Source organism: Acinonyx jubatus, chromosome A3, assembly GCF_027475565.1.
Source record: "Acinonyx jubatus isolate Ajub_Pintada_27869175 chromosome A3, VMU_Ajub_asm_v1.0, whole genome shotgun sequence".
NCBI classification, from domain to species: Eukaryota; Metazoa; Chordata; class Mammalia; order Carnivora; family Felidae; genus Acinonyx; species Acinonyx jubatus.
Window position 1 is genome coordinate 135813874 of NC_069388.1, and position 15965 is coordinate 135829838.

General features: G+C 59.3%; 1 protein-coding gene across 2 annotated transcripts in view; it reads right to left on the reverse strand.

Moving 5' to 3' along the window:
• Positions 1–15965, reverse strand: part of TRAPPC12 (trafficking protein particle complex subunit 12) — an 81366-nt gene that overhangs the window by 10709 nt on the left and 54692 nt on the right. The window contains exons 7-9 of one of the 2 annotated variants that reach the window (XM_027077791.2): positions 11198–11270; positions 8968–9041; positions 3703–3801 (exon numbers count right to left, since the gene is read on the reverse strand). In XM_027077791.2, coding sequence (XP_026933592.1) covers positions 3703–3801; positions 8968–9041; positions 11198–11270 — 246 coding nt within the window. Of the gene's footprint in view, positions 1–3702; positions 3802–6940; positions 7722–8967; positions 9042–11197; positions 11271–15965 lie in introns of those variants that run through there. The other variant, XM_053201302.1, reaches the window with a different exon arrangement.

A 15965-nucleotide genomic window follows, 5' to 3' on the forward strand; every position in this document is an offset into this window, starting at 1 on the left:
CTGTTGCTGGCCCGACAGAGGGTGGGGCGGGGCAGCATGTGAGACACAGGGCAGTGTAGCGCCCAGCTGTGTGGTATTCTCCAGAAACTTCGTTCCACTTGGCTAGACCTCGTCTGGTCCCCAAATGTCCTGTTTCTGCACTATTACGGGTCAGGGCCGCGTAACAGAACACCATGCCAGGCTCCGCCCCCGGTGACCGTCTTCATCATCTCATCCCACCAAACACGTCCTTAATGTGAGCTGAGGCGTAAGGTTAGACACGAGCACACACGCCGGCAGGATGGCTCTGGGGCTGGAACGCGGACCACGCGGCCAGGCGTCGCGCGCACGTCCCCCGGCAGCTTGTGGGCTCCCGGCCTGTGTGCGTCAGCGTCTCTAGGGAGCTCCCCACCCCGACATCCTGGGGTTAGCCATTCTCTGGGGCGGCTCTGCCTTTCGGTTGGTGGGAGTCAGGCGTGCCCCACTGCTCGAGGCCGGCGGGAGGCTGAGAGGCACAGAAACCCAGCAGACCACACGTGTCCCAGGCTCCGTGCACAGTCTGATCTCTGCTGAGATCCCCGACTCGCTATCCCACAGAGGGGACCGAAGCCCAGCAAGGTCACATGACCCGCTCGGAGCCACACGGCCCCGAGCTGGCTCCTGTGGCCTGTCTTCTCCCACTCAGCTCTGGGGCCGTGTGCATTTATTCTCCAAGATGCCTTGGGAGAGAGGTCAGGGGAGAGCTCATCGAGGGGTCCAGGTGACTTCACGGTGCCTTAGAGGGCAGGCAAGACCTGCACAGGCAGGCAGAGGGAAAGGGAGCCCAAGCAGGGAGAAAAGTAGGCTGCAAAGCAGGAGTTAGTGCCGAATCTGGGAGGGCCCTGAGCGCAGGCTTCAGGCGTGAGCTTACCCGACAGGTAAGCCATGAGGCGCCAGCAGGGGCTCTGACCGAGGATGACAGAAGGGAGCGGCATTTCAGGAGGCTAAGGTCTGGGGTGGATGGGAGCCAGCCGGGGCTGGAGGCCGGGGCAGTGCCACCACTCGCACGTGCCCACGCTGCCTCTGGGCCCCTCTGGGGGGCCGGACGCAGAGACCGGAGACAGGGGCCCTCAGGCAGCGGCCGGGTCAGGAGGGGCCGGTCCCAGTACCGCTTCTGAACCCGGGTGCAGATGGGCGCCTGCTGGGGCGACCGTAAAGCAACCAGAGCTCGGCAGCGAGCACGCCTGCCGTACAGGGCACGGGCGTCAGGAAGCAGGTGAGGGTGCAGGGCAGGTCAGGACCAAGAGGCATGGCCACCGGGCCCTAGGACTCATTCTTTGTCACAGGGGTCCGGAAAGCTCTAGAACTCCCCACGAATTCAAGCCACCGTGTGGTTTCTCCCAGGGAGACCTGTACCGTGAGCCCTGACTGTGCAGCACGGACTCCCCGTAGAGCAGGCGGGAAGCTGTCGCGGCACCTCAACACTGGCAGATCACAGGACGGGCTACGGGAGGCGCACGACCACGCTGGCCCGGAACAGCAACGTTCCACCGGGAGCCTCAGCTTCCGAAAGGGCTCCCGGGTCTCCGAGCACGAGACCCGCTCAGCGGCCGTCCTCTCTCCTCTCAGATCCGGACGCGTCAGGCAGCACGCTGACCCCGCCGACCAAGACCTTACCTGTGCCTGCCTTTCCTGCTCGGCGCACGGATGCGGTAACAGATGACCTGTCCACCGAGCAAGGCCACCTTTGAGCAGCTCCGATGGGAACGTGTCATCAACGGTGAGTCCTGCCATCTCGATTTCCTTTACAAAACCAAAGTTCACACCGTTGTTCTTCAGCAACGGAAGTATCAGTGACAGGCGTTTGATAAATAGTCCGAGGTGACAAGGTCTCCCGGCCACGTGGTGGGGACTTCGGTGAGTCCAGTCAACCAGCTTCCTGTGGCCTGTCTTCACACTGGGGGGGGGAGGGTTCCTGACCAGCAGTCACCTCCCCAGCCCTGAGAACGGGGGACACCAAGAGCTTTCCCCACACCGCTCACCGCCTCCCCTGGTGACGCTGGACTCTCTCGGAGCCGGGCCGGAAACGTCTACAGGGCAGTCTCACCGCGTCCCCACGGCTTTGGTCCTATCCGTTCTGAGATCCGGGCCTCAGTCCTGTCACTCCCGTGACTCCCACAGGAGGATGTGCTTTCGTATCTCAGGAGTCGTAAACGATGTCAGGCGTGGAGTCCTTAAATTACGTAAATTATGACTCAGAAATGAAGACTGTCCTGAGTGGTGAGGAATTAGAGCAGACGCAGGATATTTCATTTCGATAATCAGCAGGATCCCAGGCACAGCACTGTATTCTTTTTTTCTTGTTGTTTTTAAAGGTTTTATTTCTTTAGGGTAAACTTTACACCCGGCGCGGGGCTCAAACTCACAACCCCGGGATTGAGAGTCACGCACTCTAGTGGCTGAGCCACGGCACCGCGTTCTTACACGGACGGTCCTGCTTTGTCTGCTCAGTGACCCCAAAGGACACTAACGAGCATCCACGGCGTACAGAGACAATGCGGCTCAGTTCGGCGGCTTGCCTGGGCTCACCTGCTAGCTAAGCACCAAGAACAGACAGAAAGCTGGGTCCTCCAGCCTCTACGGTGTGCGTTCCTCAGCATCCGGTTTAGCGAGGGTCGCCCTTAACGGCCCCACAACAGAGGCCCCTGAGTGCCCTGGGAAGGACTCCGAGACCACGGCTGGCCTTCGCTGTCAGGCTGTCCCTGCAACCCGTCTGTGCTCCCCAGGAGCAGTGGGGCTTGTGGGAGGAGGAGAGAGGTGCGTGTGTGTACGTGGAGTGAGGACGGGGGTGTGCACGCGTGTGTGCGTGGAGTGAGGACGGGGGTGGACAGGACCCACCTTCGGTGAAAACCACCTGAGCTCTGGGCTCACAGAGACTCTGTCCGCCGGATCTCTGGGACCTCGGGCGGCTGACTCAACCACAGGGAAGCTTCAGTTTGCTAATCTGTAAAGTGGCCGGCAGTACCCACAGAGGGGCTGGCTGGGCGTGGCGCCTGCTCAGGGCGAGTGGTGCTCGATGGACTTCTGACCCTTCTCCGACTTTGCTCCGGGGTGTTATGGCTGAAAGCCCTGCGCCCCGAGGGTGGGAGGGGGGCAGAGGCCGCCTGGGCTCAGCCCACAAGGGTGGGATGGCCGTCCTGGGAGAGACAGGAGCGAGGAGGGCACTCATCACTCCGTCGCCAAGGGGTCCAGGAAAGGTCATCCCGGATCAGCGATGCTCTTGGCGAGAGGGTGTCGTCCCTCCCCTCGTGCACTGCTGGACCGCTGCTTCCAGATGTGTCCTTTGTGCCTCCACACACATTCAGGTGCCCTTTCCAGCAAGATACCAGCAAGTTACGCTAGTATCGGCCAAGCTGAAAGAACACTCTTGATGGTTTTATCAACCCTTTTCCTACTGCCACAGCACGATTTCTAAAATAATCTGTTTCAGTGCCTTGCCCACGAAAACCTGTAGATTCACATTTAGCAATGTGCGTCCTAATCACGTCAAAGCCAACGGGACTTAATACCATCAAAACGGAGCTACTGTGAAAAACTCAACCTTTTAACAGACACCTGACACAAAACGTTTTCTGTCTGTTTCCTAAAGACGGAATTACCACTGAGTCCCAGGCCGCCCCTGCAGGGCCCACACCCCCTGTAGCTCAGGTGCCCGGCAGGGGGCGGGGAGGGGGTAGCCCGTACCTGTAGGAAGATCCGGCCGATACCACTCAGTAGCTGGGGCTCCTGCTCGGGGTAATACTGGATGACTGAGCGATAGGCGTCCACAGCCAGCACGTAATCCTACGGGGACAGAACCCGAAAGAGCATTTTGGGTTAGGAAGATCACCGTTTTACGAAATTAGAAGCTCAAGTGCCTGTAGACTCACATGTGAAGATAGGGCACGTCGACCCACGAGCCGGGAGGATGCGGAAACCCAGTGCTGGGCCTGGGAGGTGGGTGCAAGCCTGCCTGACCACGTGGCGGACGGGACCCCGAGTTTTGTTCGTGACCAGACTCGGCAAATGCCTGCCTCTCCCTCAGGGGCTGAGGTCCGTCCTGCTTCCAGTTTCTAAATAGCAATTAGCAATTCACCTGGACTCTCGCTTTCTTTCTTGGCAAAATTAAGTGAGTTGGTGAATTTCACCTTGTCATCACTGCCGATGACATAAACCAAATTTATTTATTTTTCATTTAATTTTTTAAATGTTTGTTTTTGAGAGAGAGAGAGAGAGATAGAGTGTGAGTGAGGGAGGAGCAGAGAGAGAGAGGAAGACACAGAATCCAAAACAGGCTCCAGGCTCCGAGCTGTCAGCACAGAGCCCGACGCGGGGCTCAAACCCATGAACTGTGAGATTGTGACCTGAGCCGAAGTTGGACACTTAACTGACTTGGCCACCCATGTGCCCCTAAACCACATTTATTAATAGCATCTCTTAAACGTTTTCTATGCTAAAAGTTGAGGAAAAGTTCTTATGTTTAAACAGAAACCCCCACCAAACAACTTAGCTGAGAGCGAGCACGAGACCCAGGGCAGGCTCGCTGGGGAGAGCGCTGGAATGTGGTGCGGGGAGTCTCTGGGCGCACCAGGGAGGTGTACGTGGGGCACTCAGCAGGCTCCGCTGGCCACGGTGCTTGGCCGTGCACCCCAGCAGCTGCCCTCTCTCACTGTGTCGGGAGCGCCCTTCACGCTGCCCTGGGGGACCGGGTAGGGCCTGACCATCTCTGCACCCCCTGCTGTGCTCCCCACGCCGGCCCGCTGGGACCCTAACGGGACCCCTGTTCGTCCGTAAGAGGCAGGGCCAGTCGCCCAGGACACAGCCCTTGGCCCCTCTCGGGTCCCCCAGCAAAGCCAGGCTCTCCAGGACAGCCGTGATCTCTGTGACGTCTGCGGAGCAGGCTCCGTGACGGGCACTGTGCTGTTCCTGAGTCCCAGCGCACGGCCGGCAGGAAATGTTGGCTGCAGGCACTTTTCTCCTGGCTTAGGCTTCATTCCTCCACATCCTCAGTTACTAGCTTGCTAACTGGAATGGTGATAGAGACAGGTGACAGGTAAAATTCCAGCTTAGCAGGAAAAGAGTGGAAACCTTTCCAGTCGGGCCCTTTCAAGGAAAACCCATTCAGACAAATTTTACTGAAGGTGTGGTGCTCACAAGCAGCCTCACAGCACCTGCCATCCCTTCCTGGGGCCCCTGCTGCCCACAGCAGGGCTGTGCTGTTTCCAGTGCCGTGTGTGCACACGTGTATAAGCAGGCACAAGTGTGTCAGTGAGTGCAAGTAAGCACATGAGTGTGCATGCAAGCACGAGTGTGAGAAACCAAGCCGGTGCATGAATGTGTGTCCAAGTGTGAGCACAAGCATGAGCAAGTGTGTGCAAGCATGAGTGTGAGAAACCACGGAGGTGCGTAAGTGCACAAGTGTGAGCACAAGCATGAGAGCAGGTGTGGGCACGGGGGGCGCACAAGCATTAGCAAGTATGTGCATGCAAGTGTGAACGTGCGAACGTGCACTACCGTGTATGCATCGGCGTGTGAGCAAGTGGGTGTGTAAAAGCATGAGTGTGAACAAAACATCTGTGTACACGTGTGTGTGCTAGCGTAAACGTGTGTAGGTGTGCGTTTGCAAGCATGAGCAAGTGTGTGCATGCTAGTGCGAACGTGTAAGTGTGCGTGCGATCAGGTGTGTGCAAGAGGTGTGTGTGTGTGCGCGCGCTCAGAGGCCCCTCCCCTGGGGGGGCGCTGAGGCCCCAGCAGAGCGTGCCCGGGGTGCCCCCACAAGCACGAGGCCTACCCAGACGCCGGCTGGTGGGGAAGTCACCTGCTGTGATTTAACACCCAGCCCTCGCTGTTGGTTTCCAGTCCACAGAAGACCCTTCTGTCGTTGGTGTTAGCGCCCGAGTGTCACTGATCCAGGCCAGTCCACGTGCCGCAGGTCCTGGCTTGTGCGTCACTCACTCTACCGAGCTCCCAGCCGAGCCGGAGCCAGGACGTGCGGGGCGGTACCTGCCCACTTCTGGCTGGCAAGTCCGGGGAAGCCAACGTCGCCGTCTGACAACCGTGTTTCAGCGCTTGAGGCCAGGAGTCCGTGTTTCCGAAGATAATGTGCCGTGGAAAAAACTAAGCAAGGACCCCTGACGGAGTAACGGCCTCGTGGATCTGTGAAAACACGACCTCCTGGGAGAACCCTCCAGGGCGGATCCACAGGCGCGGGGGGCGCGCGGGAAGGCTGGCTTCCCCGCGAGATCACTGCGGTCCCGGTGCCGCTCTGGACGCTCAGGAGCGGCCGCAGCCTCGGGGACGGCCTCCGCGATGCTTCCAGGGGCCCTGGGCTCAGATAACGCGGGGGTGGGTTGCAGAGCTTCCTAAGCTGACGGTCACTGCCGGAAATGGCTTGCTTCCTGGAAGCCGAGGAAATGCGGCCCCTCGAAAGGAAAACGCTCAAGGTCGCTGTCCCACTCCGCCCCGCTGCAGACCACACGACCGGCTCTGAGGAAGGCCGCGAGTGACCTGCTCAGGGGGACGGGCCTGGGTCGGCTCGGGGCGTACCCGTCTCCCTTCAGCAGCTCCGCCGGCTTGGGGGCCGTGAAGCAGGGCTCACGACCATCTGCAGCCAGAAAGGGTTTGCGTGGGGAGACTGAGGCGGGAAGAAGCTGGTCTAGGCGCCTGCACGGTCCCTCCGTGACCTGAGGCGCCCCGACGGGCGGCCCAGGAGAGCGGGAGGGGGGGGACGTGGGACCCTCGGGGGCGCACCTGAGGCCGCAGGCACATCACCCGCAGGGCCGACCCCCACGGGCGCCCCGCCCTCCGCGAGTCTGGGGACGAGAGCTGCATTTGAGACATCCCGGGGCATGTCACACACGTAACCACGCCCGACGTCGCGTGGACACGTCCCTGGCCACGTGACGCAGGAAACCGGGCCTGACGGTACGTCGTGCGGACACGTCCCGGGCCACGTCACACACGTAACCACTCCCGACGTTGTCGTGCGGGCACGTCCCCGGCCGCGTCACACACGTAACCGCCCCGACAGTACGTCATATGGACACGTCGCCGGCCACGTGACACAAGTAACCGCGCCCCACGGTACGCTTTACGGGTACTTGGGGCTGAAACGTCCGCTTCTCATCAGCAGGAAGTTAGTATTTATTTCCCCGTAACAGAGCCGGCCCTCAGAGCGATGAAACGGCCGAGTAGAGGGCCACCGGCGGCCGTGCACGAACCCCGTGGACAGGACCCCGCAGTGCCGCGCGCGCTCACCATGGCAACAGGGCACAAACACTCGGAGACCTTTGCCAAACGTGCACTTGAACTCCAGGAAATGAAGATTCGTCTAAAATCTCAAATTGCATTCATCAGAAAGCATTTTTGTAGCAATAATATGTTCGGTATGGAGTCCCAGCGAAGTCGGTAGAAAACTTACATTCGGTGCTTAAGAGCATTGTTACCACCACGGCGCAACAAAGAAATCCTCCCATAATGTGCTATTAACATCTTAACAATGCAAATAAAAGTCGGCAGGGGGACAGGTAGCGTTCCTCCTGGGGAGCTTTGGCCCCGTGACTGAAGTCAGCCCTGTGAATTTACAGTTTGCTCTCTCCGCATCAGCAGCTGGCTTTCTGGGGCGGGGGACGGGGTTCCAGGAGCTGGCGACCGTGTTCAGCAGGCTGGGGAGAAGGGCCTGCTTGGAGGGCATCTGCCCACGCACATGCCGGGGGTGGCCTGCCCTGGGGTGCGAGACGAGGGACACGGTCACCGCAGGGGTGGCCAAGCCACCCTGTCAGAAACGCCAGGTGTGCGGACTGAAGGGACACCTGAGCTCCTTGGCCGTGTGTGCCTGGGGGGCGGGGGGGCTGCGTGAATGTCACAGCTGCGGGTTTCAGAGATACCAGCTCTGTGCCTCGTTTTAGAGCAGGCGCCTGGGGCTCCGAGACACGCAGGGTGCTGCGAGGTCACTGTGCCCTGGTGTCACGCCTTTACAGTGGCCACCGGGATGGGAGCCGTGCAGGCTGCCCTACGGCGGGTTCAGGCCACACGTCCTCCTGACGGGCACGGGGCGGGGCTGTGCATTTATGCCCGCGGCCAAGCCCTCTGCACTGTGCCCAGGACAGGACCCACTCACGGGGCTGCGGGCCAGGGCCAGCCACGGAGCTCTGCCACCCTATCAACCGCCTGCTCTGCTTTGCTAAAGATTAAGCTCAGGAATGACCTTGGGCTGACCTGTGGGGGACTCAGAGACTCGGTCTCATAAGAGCCCAGGTGTTCGCGCCTGGGTGTCCGAGGCTAACGGATTCTTGCAGCGGCTCTCGGCTGTCTGCTTCCCCCCTGCAGCTGCGGCAGGGCTTCTCGGGGTGTGGGTCCCTGACCTGCCCGCCGGGGGAGCCGGAGGGGGGGGCGGTCAGGCTCCCACCAAAGTGAGGAGCCAGACACTGCTGTTTGGCTGGCGAGGGCCTGCTGGGGAAAAGGCGAGAGAACAAAGGACCCAGGCGTCCATTCGTCCTCTCCGATCTGCGAGCTGCCTCCATGGGGGCCGAAGGCTCTGGGTGGCGTCCCTGAGACACAGGTCTTCTGGGGAAACCTGTCTCCCGATACCACAAGCATCATCAGCAAGTCCTGCCAGGACCAGGGGAAACCCTTCCTCTAACACGGGGAGAACAAGGGCTCCCTTTCTGGGATGGAACCCAGAGGAAAATATGAGGATTGGGGGCGGGGAGGGGGAAAGGGTGGGGGGAGGGGAGAGGAGAGGGAGAGAGATGAGAAAGGGAGAGGGAACGAGAAGGAGGGGGAACGAATGATGATTTTAGTTAAATCGTCTAGACGCAGGTTTGAACACTTCAACGTGGCAGTGTAAACTCTACGCTGTGCTGAAATTTCCTTCCATACACGTTAAATGGGTCCAGGGCGAGTCCGGGAACCCCGCGGCTGCCCGTGGACGTCTCCTCACCGCGGACGCCCTCTTCCGTACCCACGTACCTTCATCAGGAGCAGGCAGTTTGCCATGGAGCACATCACCCGGCCCAGGCGGGACCGCCACAGCCGAACGGAGGCTGCAAGAGAGGGGCAGTGGTGAGCGTGTGCCAGCTGCAGGCGAGCCCTGGCCGTCAGCGACGGTCCTGTGACTTCTGCCCTGGAAGGTCCCCTGTCACCAGCCTGCCGAGCACAGGGCATCAGGCCGGTGCTCTTGGCCCTGGGAGAACGGACGAAGAAGTGACACAGCCATGAGAACAGGAAGGTGGCCGGGCAGCTTTAGGGCGGACAGGAGAGCACATGGCCCAGCCACGGCCACCTGCCTGGGGGGCACAGGGCACGGGGCTGCAGGGTGCCCGCACGCTGGGCTCCGCTTACTGAGGTCGCCTTCTCAAGGCCTCCATTTCGGAGCCTTTTACACGGAAGCGGCAACCGCTGTCCTATCTGTGTTGCGGACCCTGTGGGCACCACCGTGGTGGCACGAGCACCCTCCCGTGTGACGGCAGGGCGGCGATGACGCAGAAGCAGAGCTGGCTCCCCAGCGGGTGTCTGCCCGGTGGCGGCTGCAGCGGCCCACGGGCCCGGAGGACGGCGGTGCCCGAAGGACCGTCATCCCGTGAGCCGGCCGACCCTGCTCTGCCCGCGTGCTGCCCTTCCCATGTGCCAGGACCAACGGGCGGGTAGCGCCTGCCCGGAAAGTACGCTTATTCTCGGACCTGCTTAAGAACGCAACAGACTTAATTGCTAGAATTAGGAACTTAACTCCCTGCGCCTTTGAGCAATTAAAACCATATTAGGTGCTTACAACATCACTTTTGTGAAAAGAAGAGTTCTCAGCGGTATCTTTCGTTGATGAACACAACGTGTGGTCTCACCGAACTGCAGTTTATCTCCACGGACTCGTTTCTTTCTTTTCTTTTTTTTTTTTGCGGGGAGAGAGCGAGCAAGAGAGAATCCCAAGCAGGCTCCCTGCTGAGCACGGAGCTCAATCCCACAACCCTACGATCGTGACCGGGGCAGGAATCAAGAATCTGATGCTTAACCGACTGCGCCACCCAGGCTCACCCATGGCCCTCTTTCGTGTGCTAATTCCAGCTCTGGGAGGAAGCCCCTGTTCACCTTCAAACTGTTTATCTATTATGACCCTTAGGTACCCGGGAAGTGCTTTCTGAGATCTAGTGATTATCTGCGAATTCCCAAACTGGCACCCAGTACGAGAGGATGGGACATCTGAGGGTGAGTGATGCCTCCTCGCTAACTCAGCCGCAGTTACATGACTCGGAAGTGCATTTGCACGCGTGCGCGCGCACACACACACACACACACACACACACACCCCTACAAACCTGGCTGTCGTTTGGGATACACAAAGGACGCTGTATTTAAAGCATAAATGCAGCCCAGTGCTGCTGGCCCCAAAGGCAAACTCCTCCTGCCCATCCCACTCCCCTCTTCTCTCAGGGTCACCACTGTCCCCTTCTGTCAGGGTCACCACGCCCTTGGGGGCACCAGTGCAGCTCCCTGCCTCTGGCAGCTGCAGAGGAAGCACCGCTCGCCAGGATAACCCACGCTGGCCGGTGGTCACGAGAGCTCGCTCCGTGTGGGGCACACGGGCAAACGGCGGAGCCCCCGGAGGTGCCACAGGGCAGGTGCTGTGTGGAAAGGAGAGGGGCGGCCCTGAGGAGTCAGCGGTGGGTGAGGGGCCTCTCGGGGGCACCGATCGAGTTGGGTTTTGAAGTGTAATTAGCAGTTCATCCCGAACGTTCTCAAGAAGTTACAGCCGGGATGACCTTCTCCTCACTGGCTCCCAGCAGCCTGGGGCTCAGGGTCATCCTGGCCTCCTAGACGGCGCGCGGGGCCCCCCTTCCTCTCCTCTCCAGCACTTTGGGGCCTCTGGGTGCCCCTCTCTGCCAAGGCTGTGGCTCTGGAGGGCAGTCCCCACCCCAGGGACGCCCCTTCCCCAGGAAGGCCCCAGCTCCTCTCCGTCCCAGCACCTGCCTGCCGCGGGAGCTGCGCTGGCTTCCGGGACCTCTGGGTGCGGTGGGGCTCCCTGCGGGCAGGCCTCGTGCCTGGGCTTGCCCTTCCTGTACCAAGAGCTCCAGGCCTGGCACCTGGCTTCCCAAACAAGGGCGAGCCAACGAATGCACGCGAGGACGGAGGCCTTACTAAGGGGGGGGGGGGCACGAAGAAAACCGCTGGGGCTGGCAGTCGCTTAACGAGCAGTCTGCGCACTGACCTCGTCTGTTCTCCGGTGTGATGCTGTTCACACTTCCGTCCTCAGCCAAGCCCTGCTCCAGATTTGTCAGGATCTACGGCAATTCCAAACGAGAACAACAAAATCGTGAAAAACGAATTTGCTTCCAGACTTTGTCGTAACAGATTCTAGGAGACGCAGACTTCTCTGTGTGAAAACGAATTTGTCAAGGAATGTGCCACACAGACACCTTTTACACGTCAGCACTCAGGACACGGAGGGGACGCGGAGAGGGGGCCGCTCTCCAGCCGGTGGTGGCGTCTGGGTCTAGGACGCTCGGACGGCACTCGAGAGACCTGAGACACAGAGGAGACGTCCTCTCTTTTCAAGAAAGGCGGCCAGTGTGTTACACACGAGGATGATTGTTAAGTTCAGAAACGCCAGTCTTGCCCCTCCGCTTGCCCCCCCTCAGCCGTGGGCTGTGAGGCTTTTTGAAATGTAAGAAATATATTCTGAGCACCTGTCCCCTTACATCGTTTGTATTGTTTGGTTAATGACTTCGGGTTGCTTTGCGTGCTTTGGCTTTTCCCGAAAAGAAAACACGACGGCTATCACTGTAATGTGAGGAGGGGACGTGAGCAGCATGAGAGAAAGGCATGGAGAGGAAAGGCTGTGCGTCGGGAGACCCAGCGTTAACCTACGAAGCTGTGTCCCAGTTGCGTCATCACTGACCTCAGGGGCAGGTGGTCTGGGGAAAAAACCCTTCTGTTTACGGGTCACCTTGCCAGTTAACATGTCCCCAAATGACCCGCCCCAAGAGGGGACGCTTGCCACCCGATGAAGAACCTGCTTTGGGCTTTCGTGTGTGGGGTCCCCGGGGGCAGAGCAGAGGGCGAGCGGGGCCTCCGCGCACCTGCGAGGGTCCCTGCCTAACGCCAGCTGGAGCACAGCCTCTGTGAACAGCCCGTGCCGCCTCGCTGGGTCCAGACACTGGGTCCGGAACCGGAGCCGCGAAGGTTCTCGACTGGGTCCAGACCAGGTCACATGACATTTGTGGCTAATCTGTCTTCTGATGAAGAATCGTAAGAACAGAAACAGACTAGGAAAGGAAGTCTTGAGGGCGCTTAACCTCCGGCGAGAACAGCAGGCGGACAGGAAGGGAGAAGGGGCAGGAATTACTGAAGGGGAAGAGGTGGCCCAGCACCCCCCTGGTCCCCAGGGCCACCCCCAGGGCCACTGGACGGGACACAGGGGAAGGGGCGGGTGTCCACGCACAAACCCAGCCACGACAACCGAGCCGGAGAGAAGGGGCCTCGCGGAGGGGGACCGCACGCCTCGTGAGGGCAAAGTCACCGACCGGTCGCGTGCCTCACCGCGCGCCATCTGTGCCGAGGACCCGCCTCCGGGGCCACCTTATCTGCGGCCTGGGCTGAACCACGAGGACGGTGCCAGGAGTCCAGAGGCCGGAGCCGTGACTGCGGGCGCAGGTGGGAGGGGGGTGGGCTACTCTGGGCGCCAACAGGAGAGGACACGTGTCCCGCAGAGAAAAGCAGGAGTCCCCGCCCCTCTGGCGCCAATATGACTTTATACGGTCCGAGCGCACTCACCTCCAAAAGCTTAGTTCTGTGAAGGAAAGCGACAGAAACACCGCCACCCAAAGCCCGAAGTCTTTAGTCCGAACCGTGGTGAGGTGTCCCTTCCCTCCTCCATCCCTCTGTCCCTGACAGAATGACCGAGGCCCAAGTCCAGGTAAGACACTGTCAAGCATCCTGGTCTGCTCCCCAGAATGAGCAAGGGGGACTGCACCAGCCTGGCCCACAGGAACACCACATTTACACCTGCCCGCAGGTTTGGGCACAGTGGTCACACGCATGACCCTGGAATCTGGTACCGTAAACCTCAGGTTCTGGTTTGTATGCCTGCGGTGTGGCACCAGACCCTGCGCTTCTGATGGGCTTTGGGTGACGCTCTGGGGACGACGGTCTGGGGACCACACTTTGTAGGAAAGCTCCGGGGAAGGAGTCTCGCAGCTCTTGCTTTGCTGGGCTGCTGCGGGCTACGGGTGGGGTAGTCTTGGGGAATGGGTTTTGTACATGGAGCACCCAGGGTACAGACCACTGGGGGCGGGCCCTAACCCAAGGGCCCGAGTTCTCACTAGTAACCTACTGGAGACCAGACTCAAGGGAGAGCAGGTCTGCCCTAGCGGGGCTCAGATTTCTCTAGAAAGTCCTGTGACCTACCTGTCCCACCACAGTCTCCTAGGGGAACTTGTGGGAAAGAGGCTTTGCAAAGCAAAAAGAGGCTTCTTGGAGCTGTTTCAAGCCACTCAAGGGGGACTAAACACTCCCACGGACCAGGCTCTGTGCTCAGTCGCTTGTCTGCATCCCGATCTAACCCGCACGCAGCCCCGAGGCAGCGGGTGACACCCCTCATCTATGGCTGAGGGCCTCGAGGCTCACGTGGGCCAGTCACTCTGCCGGGAAGAGACAGGTGCACCTGGAAAGCTTCCCCATCTGCCTGACTCCAGAGCCCTCCCAACCCCTGCCTGTGGACACAGTGTCCCTTCAGGGCTTCACACTTTGAAACAATGCTCTCTTCTCTCCATGCGGATCACAGAAGGACAGAACACACGACGTCAAGATATACAAGTGAGGAATACAGAACTCCAGACCTCCTCATTCCGCTGATGCCCACTCTTTGCTGGGCTCTCGTGCACGAGTCAGGACTAGATTGTTTGATAACTTCTGTGGCCTTGTGCTTCACTTTTGGTGCATCAGATTTTATTTTTAATGTTTATTTATTTTTGAGAGAAAGAGAGCATGAGCAGGAGAGGGGCAGAGAGAGAGGGAGACACAGAATCCGAAGCAGGCTCCAGGCTCCGAGCTGTCAGCACAGAGCCCGACGCGGGGCTCGAACCCACGAACCCTGAGATCATGACCTGACACTTAACCGACTGAGCCACCCAGGCGCCCAGGGGCATCGGATTTTATACTAGGTTGCTGAGGGGTACAGTTCACGTTCCCAAGTCGACATCCTGAGATTTGCAACGCTGCAACCTGGAGTCTCTAAAGGTGTGAACTGCCACCCTGAGAAGAGTCAAGACGCAAACCTTGTAAAACCCCAATGACAGGGACGCTCTTGAGCTCCTCTGAGGGCCAGGAGGGTGAGCGTCTCCCACCCTGATCCCCAGCAACGGGGACCCTGCTGTCACCTCCTGCTTGTGCACTCTGACACACAAGGCCAGGAGCGTGAGTCTCTCCCAGCTGATCCCTGGCGAGGGGGACGCTCCTGTCACCTGCTTGTGTACTCCGTGCACGCACGGGCCCAGGAGCATGAGCATCAGTGGCAAAGGGCGGAGAGGCCGCCTCCAGCCTTTCAGCGATCTCTCTCTACTTGCCAATCACTCCCATCTTATCAGATGAAGCCACAATCAATTTGTTCTCTGCTGCAGCGGCAGGAAAGGGGCAACGGCACCATCCGGGTCAGGTGAGGCCTGGCAGGGCAGACGCTGCCAGCATGCCGATGGCCAGCCTCCTGGAGCGTTTCCCCGAGGAGCTGGCGAGCGAGGGCCAGCTGAAAGACATCAAGACTTCCTAGAGACAAAGCTGTCACCTCTGCCTTATTTGCAGTCAGCAGCAGAGAACCGTTCCTGTCAACACTCTGGAGTATGTTTCTTTTGCACGAAAACACACCTGACCCTCCGGCTTCTCCAGCTGTGGGGGTCTCTAAAGTAGCACTTCTTTTACGAGGTTCCTTCTGCCAGGCTAACCTGGGACGGGTGGAGGCTGCTGGGTTGTGGGAGGGACGGAGCTGAGCTCAAGACCACGCGGGGCACGTCCGTATCGGCAACGACCCACACCCCAATCTACTTTGGCATCGTTCCTTATGGACCGTGTCTACTTCTGCAAGTGGTGTTAGAACTCTGTTCCCTTGGCTCTCTCCCAACTGGTCTGTAAAGGTCTCTCAGGACTAGCAGCAGAGACGGGCTGCAGAGAAGCCACAGAAGGAGGGACCGCGGGACAGAGGCACCTGCTGTCCTGATGCGATGGTCTCTAGCTTGCCTGAGGCCCGGGAGCACAGCAAATTTGTTTGAGATCAAGGAGCATTTCACCTTCACAGATACAATTACACCATCCAAACACCTACTAGTCTAGCACATTCTTCTGCATCAAAGACAGCAGGGCAAACGGGTGCCCTGGGCCACCCGGTAAAGGTCACAAGTGACGTTCTGCTCAAACTGGGCCCCCTGTTACAATTCGGGACCACGGTCTAATCTCAGGCTCCCTGGCTGACTACAGACAGTCTGTAACCACTGTCTGGGGAAGCTTCCACATTAGGGAAAGCCTGGCCTCTTCTGAGCAAACGACTGCTTTCTAGACGCCGAGAACTGTGTCCTGACGCCGTTTCCCTCCTGGCTCTGGTGACCAGGAGCCAGACCTGCTTTTTGGCTCCTTTCCTGTGACCGCCGTCTCAACTTCACCTTCTCTGTCCTGCGGTCTCGTTTAACTTTTTTTCAACAGAAAAATGCCTGATTGTAAAGTTAAAGTACGCTGACATAACTACGGCTGAGAAAATAAAAAAGAATAGAACGGCCTCTGTTCCTGTTACCCACGTAGCTAACACAATGCTGTTCTCCCTTCAGCGGATGTTGTTTACAGGAGACCGGACTGCAGTAACAAATCTGCGGGCTGGCTTTGAAAATGAGCATCGTGTGTGAACATTTCCCACGTCAGGGCTGCGGAGTTAGATGACTGTTTGGGAACCACATCATGCCTTGACACCCCAGGTCCGGGCCTGCTCCGGGGCCCCT